The 19,081-nt window shown below is 46.0% G+C and overlaps 1 protein-coding gene across 4 annotated transcripts in view; it reads left to right on the forward strand.

Annotated features, from left to right (window-relative positions):
- The window catches only part of ctnnd2b (catenin (cadherin-associated protein), delta 2b), a 132,279-nt gene that overhangs the window by 82,924 nt on the left and 30,274 nt on the right, over window positions 1–19,081 (forward strand). For 2 of the 4 annotated variants that reach the window (XM_065954409.1, XM_065954411.1), the window contains 7 exons: window positions 1,657–1,808; window positions 2,637–2,810; window positions 3,464–3,609; window positions 4,789–5,030; window positions 6,759–6,890; window positions 8,435–8,747; window positions 13,915–13,971. In XM_065954409.1, coding sequence (XP_065810481.1) covers window positions 1,657–1,808; window positions 2,637–2,810; window positions 3,464–3,609; window positions 4,789–5,030; window positions 6,759–6,890; window positions 8,435–8,747; window positions 13,915–13,971 — 1,216 coding nt within the window. The remainder of the gene's footprint in view (window positions 1–1,656; window positions 1,809–2,636; window positions 2,811–3,463; window positions 3,610–4,788; window positions 5,031–6,758; window positions 6,891–8,434; window positions 8,748–13,914; window positions 13,972–19,081) is intronic. The other 2 variants (XM_020647038.3, XM_065954410.1) reach the window with 2 other exon arrangements.

The following is a 19,081-nucleotide window of genomic DNA, read 5'->3' on the forward strand; positions in this document are numbered from 1 at the left end:
TCATCTTCTGTTTTTAAAGAAATCACAAGCAAGTCGTGTTTCTTCTAGTGCTGCTCTGAGTTTGTTTCTTGGACTGCCGGCAAAAAAATAAAAAGTGACATGATAATGAAAGACGACTCAGCAGCTCGTCTGAGAGCTCCATTTAATGCACTCAAGTCGTTTTCCAGTACAGTGGCTGGGTGCCGGGAAAGCAAACTGATGTGACAGCTTTCAAAAATGGCTGCACTTTATATTCACTGCAGCCATATGAAGTCATGTTTGAAGTTACATTTGGAGTAAAAACAACAGTTTCATTGTGCTGCGAGGGCACATGTTTACTTTCTTTGAGTTAACGAAGGATGCAACAACAACTTTATTGGATGTTAATCAGAGGGACCAGAGTGACCTGTCCTACTCACACTTTTAAACTTGATGACGCCGCCCGGACAAATCTACAGATTCCAATCTGCAAATGATTGCATGTGTGTGTCTGCATCATGCAGAGTGAACTGTGTGCAAACAGTCTCTGTTTCCTCTGAACACACAGGGCGTCTATTCAACCTTTCCCATGTGCTTTGTGGATTAAAGCCTTTTCACACTTAAACAACACTCCTGAAATATTTTCTTAACCCAGAGTCCCCCCTCCCCCCCCCCCCCCGAGTCATTTCACCTGAGCATTCAGGGTGAGGTGATGTGGGAGCACAGCAGGTAATATTCAGGACATTCCTCTGTGAAGCAGGGAGGGAGGGAGAGATTGGTGCAACAGCTGCTGATGAAACGGCTTCATTAGGTTTTCAGTTCTTACCCCATGTTTTCCCTCCTGAGACTGCCCCACCCCCCCCCCCCCCCCCCCCCCCACCCCCCTCCCTTCAGACAGGGATTCTCCTGCTGTGAGGTGCATATTTGAACAACCAGCTCAGGAGGATTTCAGGGGCAGTCGGCCTGAAACTCTCTGAAATGTTCAGGAGTGCATGTGTGAAAATGGCTTTAATGTTTTCATGCACAAACCTCCTGGAAGTTTTTGGAGTGAGCTGCAGGAGTGAACCTGACCCCACCCCCCCAACTTTACCCAGACTTTGTCCTGCCAGCCCCCGGGTAAAATGTGTGCATGAAGTCAGTGTTTGAATATCTGAAACACAGAGAAAGAATGTGTGAAAACTACAGGTAGTATTCAAGAAGATTTATTGCTAGCGAGCGGACTCGTTCATGTCATGTTAATAAGAGAGCGTGTAGAGTTTTGGACTCGTCTCCCCCCCCATCCTCCTCTAATGATTGAACCGCGCTCATCCAAACAGTCTGCAGAACATTCCTGAAGTACGTGGTCCTTTTTGTTTTATGTGTTTGTGTTTTCATTTACAAACTGTTCTGAAGTGTCACAGTGGATGCACGTTTGCATGTTCACACTCCAAGTGAAATGATCCGTGTGCAAATCTGAGGACGGCGAGAAGCCACAGGCAGCGAAATAAAATTAGAGATGAGGCACATGATCACATTAAGCTTTGGCACGTTGTTCCTGTTTGTTATCGTCAGCTATAGTGGAGCTGCAGTTCATCACTCCCAGCATCATCATGACTGCACAGTTACCACCAAGAGAGACTTAAACATTTCACGTTAGAAGTCAGAAACAGTTTCTTCTTTTTCTTCTTCTTAATGTACGCTCTACTTCTCTCTCCTCAGGACAAGGACTTCTGTCGCAGAGTGCTCTCCAGCTCAACAACCAGGATGCCTATGCAGCAGCAGGTTACCATAGTAACCAAGGGCTGGCACTCGGGGAGTCGGTCACTGGCCGCGCAGGGCATGTTGGAGGAGCTGTTCACATCTACAACCAGGTATTAAAACACACACACACACACGCACGCACGCATGGCCGCACGCACACACACACACACACACACACACACACACACACACACACAAACACACAATGATGATTTTTTTTTTATGATTTTGCATTGATATTTATGGTATTGGTCTCGCCTATGTCTCACCCTGCCTTGGTCTTGGTCTCGGTCTTGGTCTTGGTCTTGGTCGACACTAACAGAGTCCAAGACATTCATGAGACCAGAGTGCCCTGAGACCGAGTCAAGATCGAGACCTTTAGGGATTTGAGACAGAGTCAAGGCCAAGACCAAGGCAGGGCTAGACCAGGACTAGACCAAGACATTTAGGGATCGAAACTGAGTCAAGGCCAAGACCAAGGCAGGGCTAGACCAGGACAAGACCAAGGTATTTAGTTATCGAGACGAGTCAAGGCCAAGACCAAGGCAGGTCTAGACCAGGACAAGACCAAGACATTTAGGGATTGAGACAGAGTCAAGGCCAAGACCAAGGCAGGGCTAGACCAGGACTAGACTAAGATATTTAGTTATCGAGACGAGTCAAGGCCAAGACCAAGGCAGGGCAAGACTAGGACTAGACCAAGACATTTAGGGATCGAGACCAAGTCAAGACCAACACCATAAATATCAATGAAAAATCGTCATTGTCAAAAAGTGGTCTTGAGACCAGCACTAGATTCTTCTTTCTACTTACTTCCCTGCTTCATCTCTTGGTCCCCATCAGGCTAAATATTTCATATTTGATGTTTGAACTAGAAAGCAAAGTGGAGCAGGAGTCCCACACACCTGTCATACCTCCTGTCTCTCTGTCCTCTCCAGGTGACATCCAGCCGGGCAGCTGCCCACTTAGCAGGCACAGACTCTCCCTCCCAGTCCCAGAGAGACTCGTTTGCCCAGCAGGCCCACGGCAGCGCCTTCCACATGCCCTCTGATGGCGGACCTGCACCTACTGGTCCATCCATGTATTACTCGTGTGCCACTTTGCCCGCCCAGGTACAAACCCCTGAAGTACTGTGTTTGATGTTTGAGCTGTATGACGAATACTTCCTGGTATCTGATGTACATCATCAGTAGAATCCCTCACACCCATGGTAACAAGCTTAACCTGCATCTTCCTTGCCATGAGGATTCTGCAGGTGGCTTTGTGTTTGTCTGGTCAGCAGTGGCCATGTGACTCCTGGCCTGATGATGTTCTCTGTTCTGATTCAAACATGTCGGAGCTAAAGACTTCCACAACGCTGTGTTATCACCGTCACAGTGTGTCACAGATGTGCAGCCTCTGCACTTCAGCACATCCTGAGCAGGCTCTTCTAATTGAACATTTCAAACGGGTACCTTTATTTCTCTTAACTGCACGACTTTGTAGTTCCTCCGCTCTTCTCTCCATTTGGAACAAATTGAAATGAACGTTAGGCATTCAGAGGAAACTTCATTTGGTGTCCCACTTGCTGGCGGTCACATTTGGAGTTGATTTGGTTGTAAAGGTTCATGTTTGGTCTGATGGGCTCGGAGCGCTTCATCAGGACGTTAGCACAGATCAGAGTGTCTGCTCATCTCGCTCCGAGGGGACTTTTTCATCCCTCTGAAAAGAATGATAAGAAGATGAATATTTAACGTGAGTGACATCCTCTCTTCTTCTCTTACAGCGGGTGAGCTCCCCCCTGCAGGCGCTGGGATCCCCGACCAAGCTGCAGCGCCTGGGATCAGCCTCGTCCGACATGCCCAGCTACGCCACTCTCCAGAGGGTGTCTTCACCCAAACAGTCGCCCAGCCGACTCGCCAAGTCCTACAGGTGTGTGCAGGCTCCACCTCGCCTCGCTGCTCACTTGTTGTTTTCAATCATACCAGAATATCTAAAGATATTTTTTCCTCAGTATGTCGCTGCTTTCCTGAAGTTCAAAATTCAACAGTAATAGCTCCTTGATGGTTTGGTGTCGTACTTGATCATTAGATATTTCTTGATTTGCATCAAAAGAGTTCTTCTACTGTAGATCACTGACTCTCTAGGAGGGGCGGACTGGGATAATACCTCAGGCCACCGTGTCCTCATCATTCACTAATCACAAGCTAACTGTCACAATTACTTTAACAAATTGACATATGACTCAGTGGGATATCCAAATCACAAGAAGCAGCAGTTCTATGATAGTGAAAAAGTGCTGCTGAGATGCTCCGGTCCACAAACTCTGTTCACCAAATGTGACAAAAACATGTTTGTTTGGTAAAGACGCCATCAGAGAGTAAGAGCATCATCTTTCCTGCTTTAAGTTCTTAAGCACAGACGATGACAGGTACCAACACAACTCTTTAAAGTTCATTAATGGAACAGGTCTCGTCCTGAAAGACAGTTTCTAAACGCACTCTGAACATGTCAGCGTGTTGAAGCAGCAGCTTGCTTGTGGGCCTCTCATTACGAGCTCATGCTGTTTGACCAAATGTTTGTTCAAAGCATCAGAACTCTATTCATGCTTCCATGGAGATCACAAAGTTTCCACAGAAACCAGTTTGGATTCTGTCCGTCTGATCAACGTAGTTCAATTCATAATGGCATCTTTATTGACGCCTGAATCAAACTGCACCAGTCATCACACACAAACATGTCCAGACAAATAACTTCCTACTGATTCAAGTCCCTTCACTCTAGTTTTTTTTTTTTTGTGGGGCTTTTTGTGCCTTTAATGGAGAGACAGGACAATGGAAAGAGTCGTAAATCAGGGAGAGAGAGAGAGAGTATGGAATGATATGCAGGAAATGAGCCAGAGGATGGATTTGAACCTGGGCCGCCCACCGGGTGGACTATTGCCTCCGTACATCTGTGCACTAACCACTGTGCCACCAGCGCCCCCTTTACTCTGGTCTTTTAAAAGAGAATTAAACCGGCTTCAGTTAGCAGTGATTGAGCGTGCAGTCATTAAACAAACACAGTTTTAAAATCTATGTTCTAATAATGCTCCGCTCCCTCCTCCCGCAGCACCTCATCGCCCATCAACATGGTCGCCGCCGGCTCCTCCTCCCCTCTCCCCATGACAGCCTCCCCGGGGGGGAACCACCTCTCGTCACCCATCCACCAGCTGAGCTCGGTGGTGGGCAGCTACGCCACCCTGTCGCCCACCAAGAGGATGCTGCATCACATCGGAGGGGAGAGCTACAAGATCTCCCACGAGCTGTACGCCAACGCTACCCTGCAGAGGCCCGGGAGCCTGGCAGGTCGAGGTCAGGACACACCCTTCTTACTGTTCTCTCTGTGTGCGTTTGTGAAAGTGTCTTTGTGTCTAAATGTATTTTAACAAACGCAGATAGTGTGCCTCTTTGTCACTTTATATCCAGAGTAGAGGGAAGGTTCAGAGCAGCTCGATAGAATTAAACAAGCCAAACGTCCCCCTGCATAGGAGGACGTTAGACGTGTGGGTCCACAGAGGATAGCGCCCATGACCTCCATTACAGAGCACTCCTGCTCCCCTCAGTAAAGTGTTCGACGTCTCTCTGTGACCACAGACGCCGAAGAAAGTGTTCACAACCTCTGTTTCAGAGCGCTTCTGTCACGCCCTCGTTGTTGCTAGGTTACAAAAGTTAACCTCCTCTTCCCTCGGTGATGTCCGTTGGGTGTGTTTGAGCCCCGTGTGTTTCATATTTAATTCTCACTAAGACAACATGAGGACGATGTGAAGGGGGCGTGTACTGACATCAGCAGCTCAACGTCTGAAACTGTTCCCTCCCGAAGACGAGGCAGACCAGCGTCTCCTGGTCGTTAACAAAGCTGATGGTGTTAGTCCCGCCCCGTGTTCAGAATAGTATCTTCACAGGTTTAAAGTCTGTGTTTTTATTTGTCACATTCTGATCTCCTGGTGTTTCCTGCAGGTAGTCGTGAGAGGCGGTGCCATGATGTGAGATCATGAGGTCACGCGAACACACCTTCCATTTATGTCGACCAGGACTAGAAAGAAAACACACGAGCAGACATTTGATTAAATTGGCTCGAGGTTTTATCAAAAATGTATTACACCACAGAGCTCATGAATTTCTCAACGATTCAGTGAAGAAAATAATTTAGATTTGTTTTTGTTTCTGCTGGAGGTGTTAACCCACAACAGATCAAATCTTGTTGGCATGCACACACGCAGGTTGCCATATGGTGGGCACTGAAGCTTGTGTTTATCCAGCTCTGCATGGGTCTGTAAACCTTTCTGTGTTCTAACCTCTCTCCATTTTTCAAAAGTATCTCCAATATTGATCCTAGTTTGAGCACGTTTCTGCTCGTGGAGCTTATTAGAAACATGCAGAGGCTTTTTAGGTCGGGTACAATCACTTCTATCTGAACCACTTCTCTTGCCCGCTTCCATCGCTGCAACACCTGTTGACCTGATAACTGCTCTCATATTTGGCAAACCGAGGGGCGTCCAAAATGGCCGTGTGGGGGTGCCTTAAAAGCACCGACCTTCTCTGGTCCAAACAAATCCAGAACATTCAGGAGCAGAATCTAAAGTTAGAAGGAGGACATACTGGCTGCTGCATTGTTGTCAGAGAAGCCAGCACTTCAACATAGCATGTTTCCTTTATGATCATATAGTAAGATACCTTTATCATTTCACTCTCTACAAATCTCACTGGTTGGACCTTTAAGAGGCAGAAACCTCGAACAGAACCAGACTCACGGTGAACAGGTATCTGCAGGAGTGATGGCGCTGGATGCACTGGTCATAACGCTGCACGTCTCAGTGTTCATACTGGTGAACTGGTTGCACTGGTTGCCTATTTAAAAGACGCAGACAAACATTTATATCTAAAGCGTATCTTCTAGTTCAGATCCTGGAATTACTTTGGATTGTTTCATTCTGTTATCTTTGTTGATCCCCTCGTCATCCTCATTGAATAAAGTTGAATTCATCATTCACCCATGCCTTTCCTCCTGTGAACCTGTCCTTCATACCCCATTGTTTTCAGGCTCCAGAGGTTCCTACAGCAGCCAGCACAGCCACCTGGGCTCCGAGCTCCGACCCCTGCAGTCCCCTGAACACCACATCGACCCCATCTACGAGGACCGAGTCTACACCAAACCCAACCTGAGAGGACAAGGTGAGCTGAGAGCAGGGATACAGAGGCTGTGGAGAATAAAGACCACAGAGGGTTATTTCTCTTTCAGCTAAGGTGTCTGGATAAATGTTGGAGATGATAAGTGATGGAGGGATTGAAGACAATGAGACCAAAAGATGAGGGATGTCAGGAAGATGAAGAGGAACAAAACAAACTTGTGCTTGAAGTCGCTCCAGTCCATAAATAGCTGCAGTAGCCGATGAAGCATCTATATTTAAAAATCAAGTGATGGATCAAAGAAAGCCTCTCCAGCATGTTGCGTTAGTTAGAACAGAGAGCCTAATAGCAGATACGCTGTACATGTCCCCATCTGATCGTGGAGCGCTATTTACCAGATCAGGTGGGCAAATCCAATTGGGGTCTCAATGGCAATTTGTCTCTCAGTCACAGTCTGTTAACTAATTAGTTTCCTTGGCTGAAAATTAATCTCAATTAATCCCATGGGCGTTAGCTCGGGTGCTTTGAAATCATAGTAAATCAAGCGTGTCCTAAAATGTTGTTGACGCTGAGCCGCCGGTTTGGTCGCCTGAACCGAGAATGTTATTGCACGGAGAAATCCAGAGAGAGAGCGAGAGAGAGAGAGGGAGAGAGAGAGTGAGGGAGAGAGAGAGAGAGAGAGAGAGAAATCCATAAGATTGTACCCCTAACAGACAGATTGAGCGGAGTAATGAGGAGGTTTGAGGTGGTGGTTATGATGCCCCTCCCTGATCAGTCACTTTGATGCATGAACTCACTCTTCACCTTCAGCTGTGTCGCTGTGGATGTCAGTCATGACAGCAGCACTCAGTCAAACTCTCTCTCTCTCTTTATTATTTGTTTCTGAGCGCCACAAAGTATCCGTGGAAGCCTGACTGTGTTTCAAGGTCAGTTCAAATAGTTTCAAGATGATAAAGCGAGTTGGAAACAAGCAGATAACACTTTACACTCGGCTTCACATCACAGGTGAATTTCCTCAGGCCTCGTCAGGGTCCCTGCTGTTCTGTGCTCACACACACACACACACACAGACTGACCCAGCTCGCCTCCCTCTGAGCACGCCGCTGTAACCCCGTCGACCATCATGCTCAAGTGGTTGTTGAAAAGCTGTGAAACAAGAAAACAATTCCTCTCTGTGTTTGAGCGCGACGGGAGGTGTGCAGGGTTCAGGTGAAAGTATGATGATGTTCTCATGTCTCTGCAGTCTGACTGGATTTTAGAGGGGGGGGGGGGGGGGTGATGTCAGCATGTTAATCGGGTTGCCGTGGTAATGCAGCTGAGCTTTGGAGGCAGTCATTTTGAAAAAGAAACAGACGAACATGTGGCTTTACTTGTTGTGTGTGTGTTTCTGTTCTTTGTGAAGGAGGTGAGGGGAGTTCACCTGAACTCACCGCACACCTTGACGTGCAACTTCTCTTTGATTTCAACATTTTTCTTCCCTTTCTGCTTTTTGTTTTTTTCTGTTCTGCTGGTGGTGGTGTTGTTGTTGTTGTGTTTGCTTTCTTCTCCTCCTGACTCCCACGCCCCCTTTTCGGCTACATCAAACCCAGTGGTGAACCAGTTGTACCAAGAGGTCCTCAACTATCTGCTCTTTCCCTACGCTCCTCTCCCTGCTTTAGCCCCGCCCTCCCCCGGTGTCGACCCAATCCCCTTGCAGCGAACAGGAAGCCAGAGCACCACCGCCACCTTTCAGAGAGGGAGCTTTGCCACGGGAAGCGGTGCGGCTGACTATGCCAACCCATACCGCACTCTGCAGTTCTGCCCGTCCACCGAGTCGCCCTACAGCAAGTCAGGCCCCACCCTCCCCCCTGAGGCCGCCCTGGGCCGGTCTCCATCAGTGGACAGCATCCAGAAGGACCCAAGGTGAGAAGAAAACATTTTGATGTAACAGCTCTGGCTTGTTGATGAAGCCCTTTGCTCCGCTCCTTTTCCTCTCTCACTGATCTTACTGAGAGCCAGATTCACCAGAGTCAACATGATGATGCAAAAACAAGTTTAAAAAGCACAAATTATAGGCGGACATTTAGATTTAAAGCCTCTGGAAAAGTGCGTTGATTTGTTAAATATGACATCAAAGGGAAGATTTTCATTTAGCATCCACCAAAGTGGAAAATAAACTTCATAATCATCAGAAGAGTGACATCAAAACACAGCTGATTGAGACCATACCTGAAGACGGGACCATTTTTAGATACACCTGCCTGGTTGTGAACAGCCACTACACAGGTGACATCCAGTGTAGAGCTTCAACAGGATGTGTGATGTCACCTCAGAATCAGAGGAGGGAGCAGGAGTGCTCGTATCTGAAAATGATTTCATGAGATAGTTTTAAAGCTCCATAGAGAAAGATCAAAACTCAACACCTGCTGCCGGTGTGCTTGGGTGTTAAGATCGACTCGGGGTTCTGCGCTTGCTAAAGAAGTCACACAATACGATTCAGAGAGTTTATAGTTTTTAGGTTTGGTTGGGTCTTTGAGTACAACAGTGACCACCCACTGACGATAGGATATTTAATTTGGCACCAAAACGACATTAAAAAACGTAAAAAAGACAAGACTGTGTACATGATTTTTGTCCAAAGTCAAGGAACTACACATCCCACAATCCATTGTGAATTATATCGTGTCTCCTTAAGAGCAACTTTTGTACATTTCCTGTTAGCTAACTAACTAGCTAGCCTGCTAGCAGGATTTATCTGTTCACATATGGCGCTGAGGGACGGTAAACATTGCCATGGTAACAGTAGGCTTAACCAATCAGAAACACTTTATGATCGTGGGAAGTGTAGTACTATGCCCCGATATCGCAAATTCTTCATAATGTATGACGTCAGTAGCAGGCACATCGAGTAGATCTGAACACCCGAGCACATCTGGTACCTACACCGGATATATGAAAGTCCAACAGTCCGCAATCGAGCCCAACAACCAGTACTCATCTGTGACCGAACGTTAGCGTTAGCACCTGTGGCTATCCATGCGTCATTTCCCCGCCAATACTTTGCCCTCAGACGATGCTAAAGCCTCGTTTCTACCAAGCGGTCCGGTTCATTTATTACCGTTTCCACCGTCAAAAGTTGGGAATGGAACCAAAATAAGGGATTCATACCATCCTACTTCTTTTGGTACGCTTCTGTTGGGGTGCTGAGGGTACCGATCTGACCCTAAAGGGTCCCTTGTTCACTGTGTCCCATAACGAACTGAACCAAACTGTACTGAACCAAACCGGACCGCTTGGTGGAAACGGGGCTTAAGGTCCGTAATTATGACTTTTTAACAAATTTGGTTGATCAATACAATCAGATACGGTACAATGCGTTTCCATTTGATATGAAACGATCCAATAATTAACATATGATACGATAGGATACTATACAATTCTAAACAATACAATACAAAACGATAATATATACAATAGGATAGAAACAATATGATAATATACAATATGATAGGATACAAACATTAAGATGAAGTCTGGTTTCCCTTGTGGGGACATTAAACACAGGAAGCCGCTGCATGTAGATTTGTGTTTCCAGAGGCTTTGACTGTGAAAAGAGTTTTATGACAGTCCACATGTCAGAGCTGTAATGTGTTGACACCAAACACTTTGTTTCACCTCAGCAGATAATTGAGTGTCAGGGTTTGACAGTCCGGTGCTGCGGGGCTGGCTGAATCTGGGCTTCAGTACGAGGCACACATCACACCACATCTTTCACTGTCCTCTTCTGCCTTCTGTTGGGACTCGTTCACACTGCCGTATGAATGCCTGCACACACCTCTAGGTCCAATTTAGAAGTTTACTCTCGCTGTTAGGGACTGAGTGCCTCTCTGTCACTGACATTCAGTCACGCTCTGTACAGGAGGTAGACAAAGTCTGCTTTTAGAGCGAGAGCACTTTGTGTACGAGTGTGGGCGAGAGAGCGAGAGAGAGAGAGAGAGAGATACAGAAAGAGAGAGAGAGAGAGAGAGAGAACGAGAAAGATACAGAAAGAGAGAGAGAGAGAGAGAGAGAGAGAGAGAAAGAGAGAGAGAGACAAGAGAGAGAGAGAAAGAGAGAGAGAGACAAGAGAGAGAGAGAGCGAGAGAGACAGAGAGAGGGAGACAGAGAGAGCGAGGGAGAGAGAGAGGGATGAGAGAAAGAGAGAGATAGAGAGAGAGAGTGAGATACAGAGAGAGAGCGAGATACTGAGAGAGAGCGGGAGAGAGAGAGAGAGAGGAGATGAGAGAAAGAGCGAGGGAGATACCGAGAGAGAGAGCGAGGGAGATACCGAGAGAAACAGAGAGAGAAAGAGAGAGAGAGAAAGAGACAGAGAGAGAGGGCGAGAGAGAGAGAGAGATACAGAAAGAGAGAGCGAGCGAGATACAGAGAAAGAGAGAGAGAGAAAGAGAGAGAGAGACAAGAGAGAGAGCGAGAGAGAGAGAGACAGAGAGAGGGAGACAGAGAGAGAGAGAAAGAGAGAGAGAGACAGAGAGAGAGAGCGAGGGAGAGAGAGAGGAGATGAGAGAAAGAGAGAGAGAGAGGGAGCGAGATACAGAGAGAGAGAGTGAGATACAGAGAGAGAGCGAGATACTGAGAGAGAGCGAGAGAGAGAGGAGATGCGAGAAAGAGCAAGAGAGAGAGCGAGGGAGATACAGAGAGAGAAAGAGAGAGAGAGAAAGAGACAGAGAGAGAGGGAGAGAGAGAGAGAGAGGGAGGGAGAGAGAGAGAGAGAGAGAGAGAGAGAAAGGGAGAGAGAGAGAGAGAGGGAGGGAGGGAGGGAGAGAGAGAGAGACAGAGAGAGAGACAGACAGAGTGAGCTACAGAGAGAGAGACAGAGAGAAAGAGAGAGAGAGAGAGAGAGCGAGAGAGAGAGAGAGAGAGAGAGAGAGAGAGCGTAACAGCTGTTTTGATCATTCTTTTGTCCTAGTTAGAATCAAGTTTGAAATAATATTCCTCTTGTGTCTTGGTTAGCCTCGTCTCTCTGACTAATGGCTGCACGGTGTCACAGAGAGGAGTCTCTCTTTGAGACCTTTCAGCTCAGGTGTAAGCAGGAGGTAGAAATGAATATATATGTGCTGCAGTCTAATGTTTTAATGAGTCACTTTGTGCTGAGATGCTCATTATCTGCTAACATTTGGAGACTCAGGAGTGTCTCTCCTGTTGCCATCGCTCTGTCCTCCACCCATCGTCTGACTGTTTGTTCTCTTTGCACATTGCACTCATTGTGTGTCTGCTCGCTGTGACGCTCCAGTGTCATCGTTACACATCTGCATCGCTACATGTGAAGCACCGACTTGTGATGCATGACATTCTGCTTCTCCTTTCACAACATGCACAGTGGGTGTCAGAGTCTGGGCTGTTTGTGTAAATGATGAGCACGTTGAGTTAAAGGGAGGGTCCCCAGAGATCAGCGTTACACTGACAACACTCAGATTCTGCTGCAAATATAAAACAGCTTCAGTGCTGCAGGAAGAGACTTTTTCATCATGAATATTATTATATATCACTGTCTCAACAAATCCCACACAGAGAAAGTCCTTCAATCATTTCCAGCCTCTAGTGCCACTTTAAGTTCATTTGATCTTTTTGAAGACAAGAATAAAAACAGGTCCAGATTATTATCTTCAAAGTGTGGGGACTATTTCCAGCTGCGGACTGATCTCTGCAGGACCAAGCACTACATGTAACTAGTCACACAGACGTTTATGATTTCGAGTTATGAAAGAGGAAATGCTCGACCCACCGGGCCAGAGAAGAGTTCACAGTTGAAGCACGGTAGAGTTACGTCCATTCAGTGAATAATCCTGTCTCTGATCACGGGATAACATTGAGCTCAGAGTTAAACTGATGTTTCTCAGACATCACACACTTCTACCTCTAAGTTTCTATTCACTCCCGTAACTTTACGATGTCGAGGAAGTCTCCTCTGCAATCTTTCAAAATAAAAGCTCAGCCTTAGAACTAAGCCTTAGCCTTAGTTCTAAGGCTGAGCTTTTATTTTGAAAGATTGCAAAGGACCAACAACATGCACGTGTTTGCAGTGATCAAGGCGCTCTAAAGGCGTGGCTGCGTGCGTGGAACTGATCAAAGACGTTTAAGATTTGAAATCATTAAAGAGGAAATGCATGATTAGTTCACACAGAATAACAGGTTTGTTCCATAAATGGGACTGATACTAAAAATGAAATGACTAGTTGTTTTCTTTGAACAAACATGGCCACCCTCAGATTCTGGCCATGTGGTCAGTGTGACTGTTTAACACTATCATCAAGGTCATTTACACCCGATCCCGCCTACAGCCTGACCGACGCGTGACCTATGACACATCAATGTAGGAAATATCCGACTTGATGATTAGAAAGCTTCGTCCCCTCTACGCTTTAAAGCTACAACTCATTCTGGATCACTACAGGCGAGGTGTTGCTGAAAATAAAAAGTCTTGATATTTTGTATCTTGTTTGAATTAAAGACGTGACAGGCGTAGCAGCTTAGCTTGTCATTACGGGGCCGTCGAGCTTTCCTGATGGACGCCCTGTTTGTCTGAGATAGAGCGAGTCACTTTCAGTCAGAGCGAAACAGAAATGAATAAATTAACTGAGAATGATTCAGACCACCATGTGTGTTTGTTTTTAAAGAGAGTTTGATTTATTCCGTTTGGGTGATAGGATGACACGGTCGTGAGATCCGCTGGTCATTTGAAAACCAGAGGGAGAACGACCCCACGCTTCATCTATCTGATTCAAAACGTCTCCACCAGCAGCAACCAGGACTTGTAAACAGAACCAGATCTTCCCCCCCTTTACACCCTCTCTTTCCCAACATCTTCACCATCTCACCGCCCACTCTCAGTGCATGTCCGTCACCCTGCCCGCCCTCACCGCCATTGCCTGGTAACCAGATGCTGAGAGAGAAAGACAAGTGTAGTGGCTACATACTGATATATCTATTCACTAATCATGGCTATTAATGACGCTTACTGAGTAACCTTTTGCCAGCAGACAGCCAACCAAAGCCTCTCTCTTGTTTCTCTCTGCCTGTCCCCCCTCGATAGGTACGACCCAGAATTCCTTGTGTGGAATCAAAATCAAGCCGAGCAAAGAATGACAAAGTAATCCAACCATTTATTTATACATATATTCATCCTGTCTCTCTATCTGCCTTTTGTCTCCTTCACTCAAATCTTTCCATTCTCTCTGTTACGACAAACCGATATCAGACACAGCATGATGTCATCCGTCCTGTCACACACGGATCACTTTGGTTCTCGCCTTGCACACTGATGACATCATAGCCCTGCCTCTCATGGGTTTGGCTTTTTATTACCTCATGACATGACATCAGAGAGTCATCGCTATCACACCGAGAGAGACGTGGTGACATGAAGACGAAGCTTTATTAAAAAACAATCAGTTACAGAGTCGATCAACTTGTTTTTAAGTTCCTGATTTGAGTTTTTTTTTACAGTGTAGACATTTCTCTCATTCTCTCCGTTGGCTGTCCATGTCTCCGCCCATACCTCCATCCGTTGGTCTATCTGTGGTTGTATTCTGTCCCTCATGTGTCTCCATCGTCCGTCTGCTCCGGTGAAGTCTTCACATGCTTTGTGTGCCTCATGTTTATTCCAGAAGCTTGTTTTGTTTTTTTGTTTGCGATGATGTGATCCCTGACAGAAAGTGTACTTTTCAAAATGTCATGCGTTCATTCTGACAGTCACTGTCTCACACTCATTCCTTAAACAGCCCTTCAAAACACTTCTAACTGAACTGAACATTTTACACTATCACACACTGACTCTTTCTAATTGTATGTGAAGGTTAGCGTGGACTTTTTTTAAAGGTCACATATAATTTAAAATCCACTTCACCATGTTGTTCTAACTCAAATATATGTCTCTATGCTGTCTACAAACCCCCAAATGATAAGAAAAGTCCATCCTCTCTGTCTTCTGCCTGCTCCACTTTTCAGAAAATGTGTGCTCAAACAGGCCATTTGGAGATTTTCCCTTCATGACATCACAAAGGGCAGTAACCCCTCCCCCAGGTGGGTGACACTCCCACAGCTAGGTGTTTGTTCTGCCCTCTGAGTTTGCCTTCTCACCGTAAACAATAGGACATGGACCGAGAAAGCACCGAGTACATCCAAGCCCTTCCAACGAGGGGGCGTGGTCAGACACAGCTCATATACATATTTAAAGGTGCAGACACAGAAACAGCCTGTTCTGATCAGGGCTGAAATAGAGTTTTGATATTCCCTTATTCTCACAGATGTTAATGGAACAGGCTCACACAGGATGCTATCTGCTTGGCAGCTACATTAAGCTAACCTTTATTTATTCAGGTTAGAGCGTGTGCTGCAGAGCAGTTAGCGTTCATTTTACCCTTTACGTGTTTTGTGGATTGCACGCCATCTTTGTCTCTCATATGCACACGTTTAGCGCCCGCAAAAGCAACGCGATCCTTTTGTAAATCAGGCCCCGAATGTACCCGGTATCTGAACTAACTGGTTCTAAAGGGTGACGACACATAATCATTTATTTAGGATAGAAAACTAAGACGTAAAGGGGGCAGACTTAATGAAGCGCACTTATTTGTTCAGTTACTGTGAGGAAATTCTGCAGTGCTACATTAGAGAGGAGACTGTCTGTAAACTGAATGAAGTACAGGTGTGCCAAACTTTGTAAAGAGTAGAGCCAGAAGGGAGCAGCCTGTTAGCTGATGCAGGGAGCAGGTGAGGAGATCTTCATGTTCACACACTCTCCCGTTTACATTTCTTCAAATAAGGAGAATATTACCAAACGCCTATGCGTGCCTGCAGCAGCACAGGAAATAGATTATTATGGTCTGCATCAGGTCCAATCAAACCTTTATGGTGGAAACGCCTAGAACAAGCATCATCAACTGATTTGTTTAGTGACACACAGTCTCAGTCTGGCACATGAAGCCACGTTCAGGGTGTAACAGCCTCTAATGTACTCCAATGCGTTTCCTCCTTCAGGCTGATTTATGGAAACGTTTGTGCCAACACACACAGAGAGAGAGAGAGAGAGAGAGAGAGAGAGATTTGTGCCAGACAGAATATGACCTGATCGTAAAAGTGCCTCATTTTATGTCAGGCACACAAGCACGGGGGAAAGCTCTGATCCATATTCAGTCAGGGGGTTAGGACGGGCTCTGTATAGGCTCGTGTGTGTGTGTGTGTGTGTGTGTGTGTGTGTGTGTGTGTGTGTGTGTGTGTGTGTGTGTGTGTGTGTGTGTGTGTGTGTGTGTGTGTGTGTGTGTCTGTGTGTCTGTGTGTGTGTTTCTCAGCTCTGCCTGACATCTCCTGACCTTTTCTTCATCTGTCTCAGCCTCAGTGGGCCACTCAGTCAGCCATGCCATGATACCCTCAAACACACACACACACACACACACACACACACACACACACACACACACACACACACACACACACACATGCACACTCACTCTGATATTTACATAAAAATGTAGAACACAAAGTTCCTCTTTATTCATGGTAGAAGTTAAGATTGAAGTGTTTTCACATCTTCAATACAGATAATATCTAAATCATTTCAGGAGTGCTGCTCTGGAGATTCTCCTGGCCTGGTTGTTCACACACCGCTCCTCACAGCGGGACTAATTCCTGTGATAGTGAAGCACACATATTGGTTGAGCAAATCACAGCTTCTAAGATATGTTGGAAAACCTAAGGCTACACACTCAATCTTAACAGATTTAAAAACATGGAGACTGAAGACATGAGAACAGTTTCAACTGTTTAACATCACAATCGTCTCAACACACACACTAGACGATTCAGACCTCCTGCTGTTTGTAGTAAACCCTCCACAGACTCTCTCTCTCTGTCTGTGTTTCTGTCTTTGTGAAATGAGTCATCAGACACTCCCTCTGACAAAGTACCCTCTGCTTTCAAACCCGTCTGTAGTCCCCCAGAATCAGGAGTGATTGAACTCCTTTCATGGTGACACAGCAGAGCATCCCCACCACATCATTGCAGCCACCCGCCCGTGTGTGTGTATGTATACATACACACACACACACATACACACATACACACATACAGACATACACATACAAACAAACACACACACACACACACACACACACACACACACACACACACACACACACACACTTCTGTTAACACATGTATATATTCAACACACTTGTTATCTCTGCATGTGCACACAGACTGAAAACGCTCCACCGCGTGCTGAAACAGCCTCAGAAACGAGACGCCATATGTTGCCGTTTGGGGATAAATAAGTCAGCACTAAATGAAAGCAGATTTACTCTTTTGATATACATACATACACACACACACACACACACACACACACACACACACACACACACACACACACACACACACACACACACACACACACACATATATACACACATACAGACATACACACACACACACACACACATATATACACACATACAGACATACACACACACACTTAAATTGTACATATACACACACACACACACTTAAACTGTACATATACACACACACACACACACACACACACATACACACATACAGACATACACATACACACACACACACACACGCACTTATACACACACACATACATATATACACACATACAGAAATACACACACTTAAATTGTACATATACACACACACATACACATACAGACATACACACACACTTAAATTGTACACACACACACACACACACACACACACACACATATATATACACATATACACACACACATACACACACACACACACACACACACACACACACACACACATACAGACACACACACACTTGCACGCCTCTACAAGGTGTGATGTGGGGCGGGCCACCACGCTGGACGTCTCTCAGTACTGTTGAGATACTAAACATTAGACTCCTCTCTGTGCCATACAGACACTACATGCATATCTCCCTCTATGTTGCTATGGTTACAGGGATGTTCTGTGTCTCTCTAAAACTTTGACACGAGCCCCTCACTTGTTGGGGCGTCTGTAGCCTAGTGGTTAGCGTGTGCGCTACAGAGGCTGTAGTCCTCCAAACGGGCGGCCAGGGCTTGAATCCAACCTGTGGATCCTTTCTCACATGTCATTCCCAAGATGAATGAAGGCGATGCAAAATTCAAAATCCTGTGAGTGTCCACTAGAGGCTGGCTGCAAAAGCACAGGAAGTCACATACACACCCATTCTAAAAAGCCTGTTTTTACAGCAGAGATTAACATGTTTACAGCCTGGTTCAAAAAAACAAATAGGTGTGATTAGCTCATGTCGCGATGGACACACACTGTACGGGGGGTGAATGTTTTGATGACTCATCAGTTTTTATTTGATGAAGGATAAGAGTTATTCACAATAAGGCTGACCTGATTGACAGGTGGGCGCGGTGTAACGGTTTGTCAGGAGGTTTAAAACCCGCCTCAGCACCAGTTCTCAGCCTGTCGTTAGGTTGACTGAAAGCTAGACTGAGACAGCATTTCCAGCATGGAGACCGCCATCGATGGGACTCCAGTCTGTAGGAACAGACGGGTGTCGTCACTCAGGCTTCAAACTTATATTTCCAGTCTGTGGTCAATCCCCACTCACTCTCTCGCTCCTTTATTTCTGACTCCACTGTCCTGTCTCTAAATGACGGTATAACAAGCCCCAAAATAATAAATAGTAAATGCAGAAAAAAATAAAAAGCTGAAGAAACTGTGCAGTGCTGAAAGAGAGGTTTGTCTTTAAATGATGTGAACAGGATCCATATGCAGGTTAACATGTTCTTCGATCACTAAGGTATGGTTCCCTTCCAGCGGTGCTTTCCTAACATGTTGCGTTTTCTTCATTTTGTTTGAACTCTAAAGCGGTGCAAACATTCCCCCAGCGAACACTTTGCCCCGAGTTCACAGATGGCTCCGCGGTGTTTGCTCATCCTGCTGTGAAGTTGTCACACTGTGTTCGAGACTGGGAGGGACAAATCCTCCTGTGTTCACACACACACACGCACACACACACACACACGACACACACACACACACACATATACACACAGTGAAAGGCAGCTCCAGGCTAGACTTAGTGAATGAACGAGCCGTTATAGTTGGGCTTTCTGGAGCAGAACACACACAGGAGAGATGACACGAAGCGTTGATATAAAATCAGAGCGACTGAAGGTGAAGTCTTCAGAAGAGTAAATCTGCTTTCA

The sequence above is a fragment of the Labrus bergylta genome, chromosome 4 (assembly GCF_963930695.1).
Source record: "Labrus bergylta chromosome 4, fLabBer1.1, whole genome shotgun sequence".
Lineage (NCBI taxonomy): Eukaryota > Metazoa > Chordata > Actinopteri > Labriformes > Labridae > Labrus > Labrus bergylta.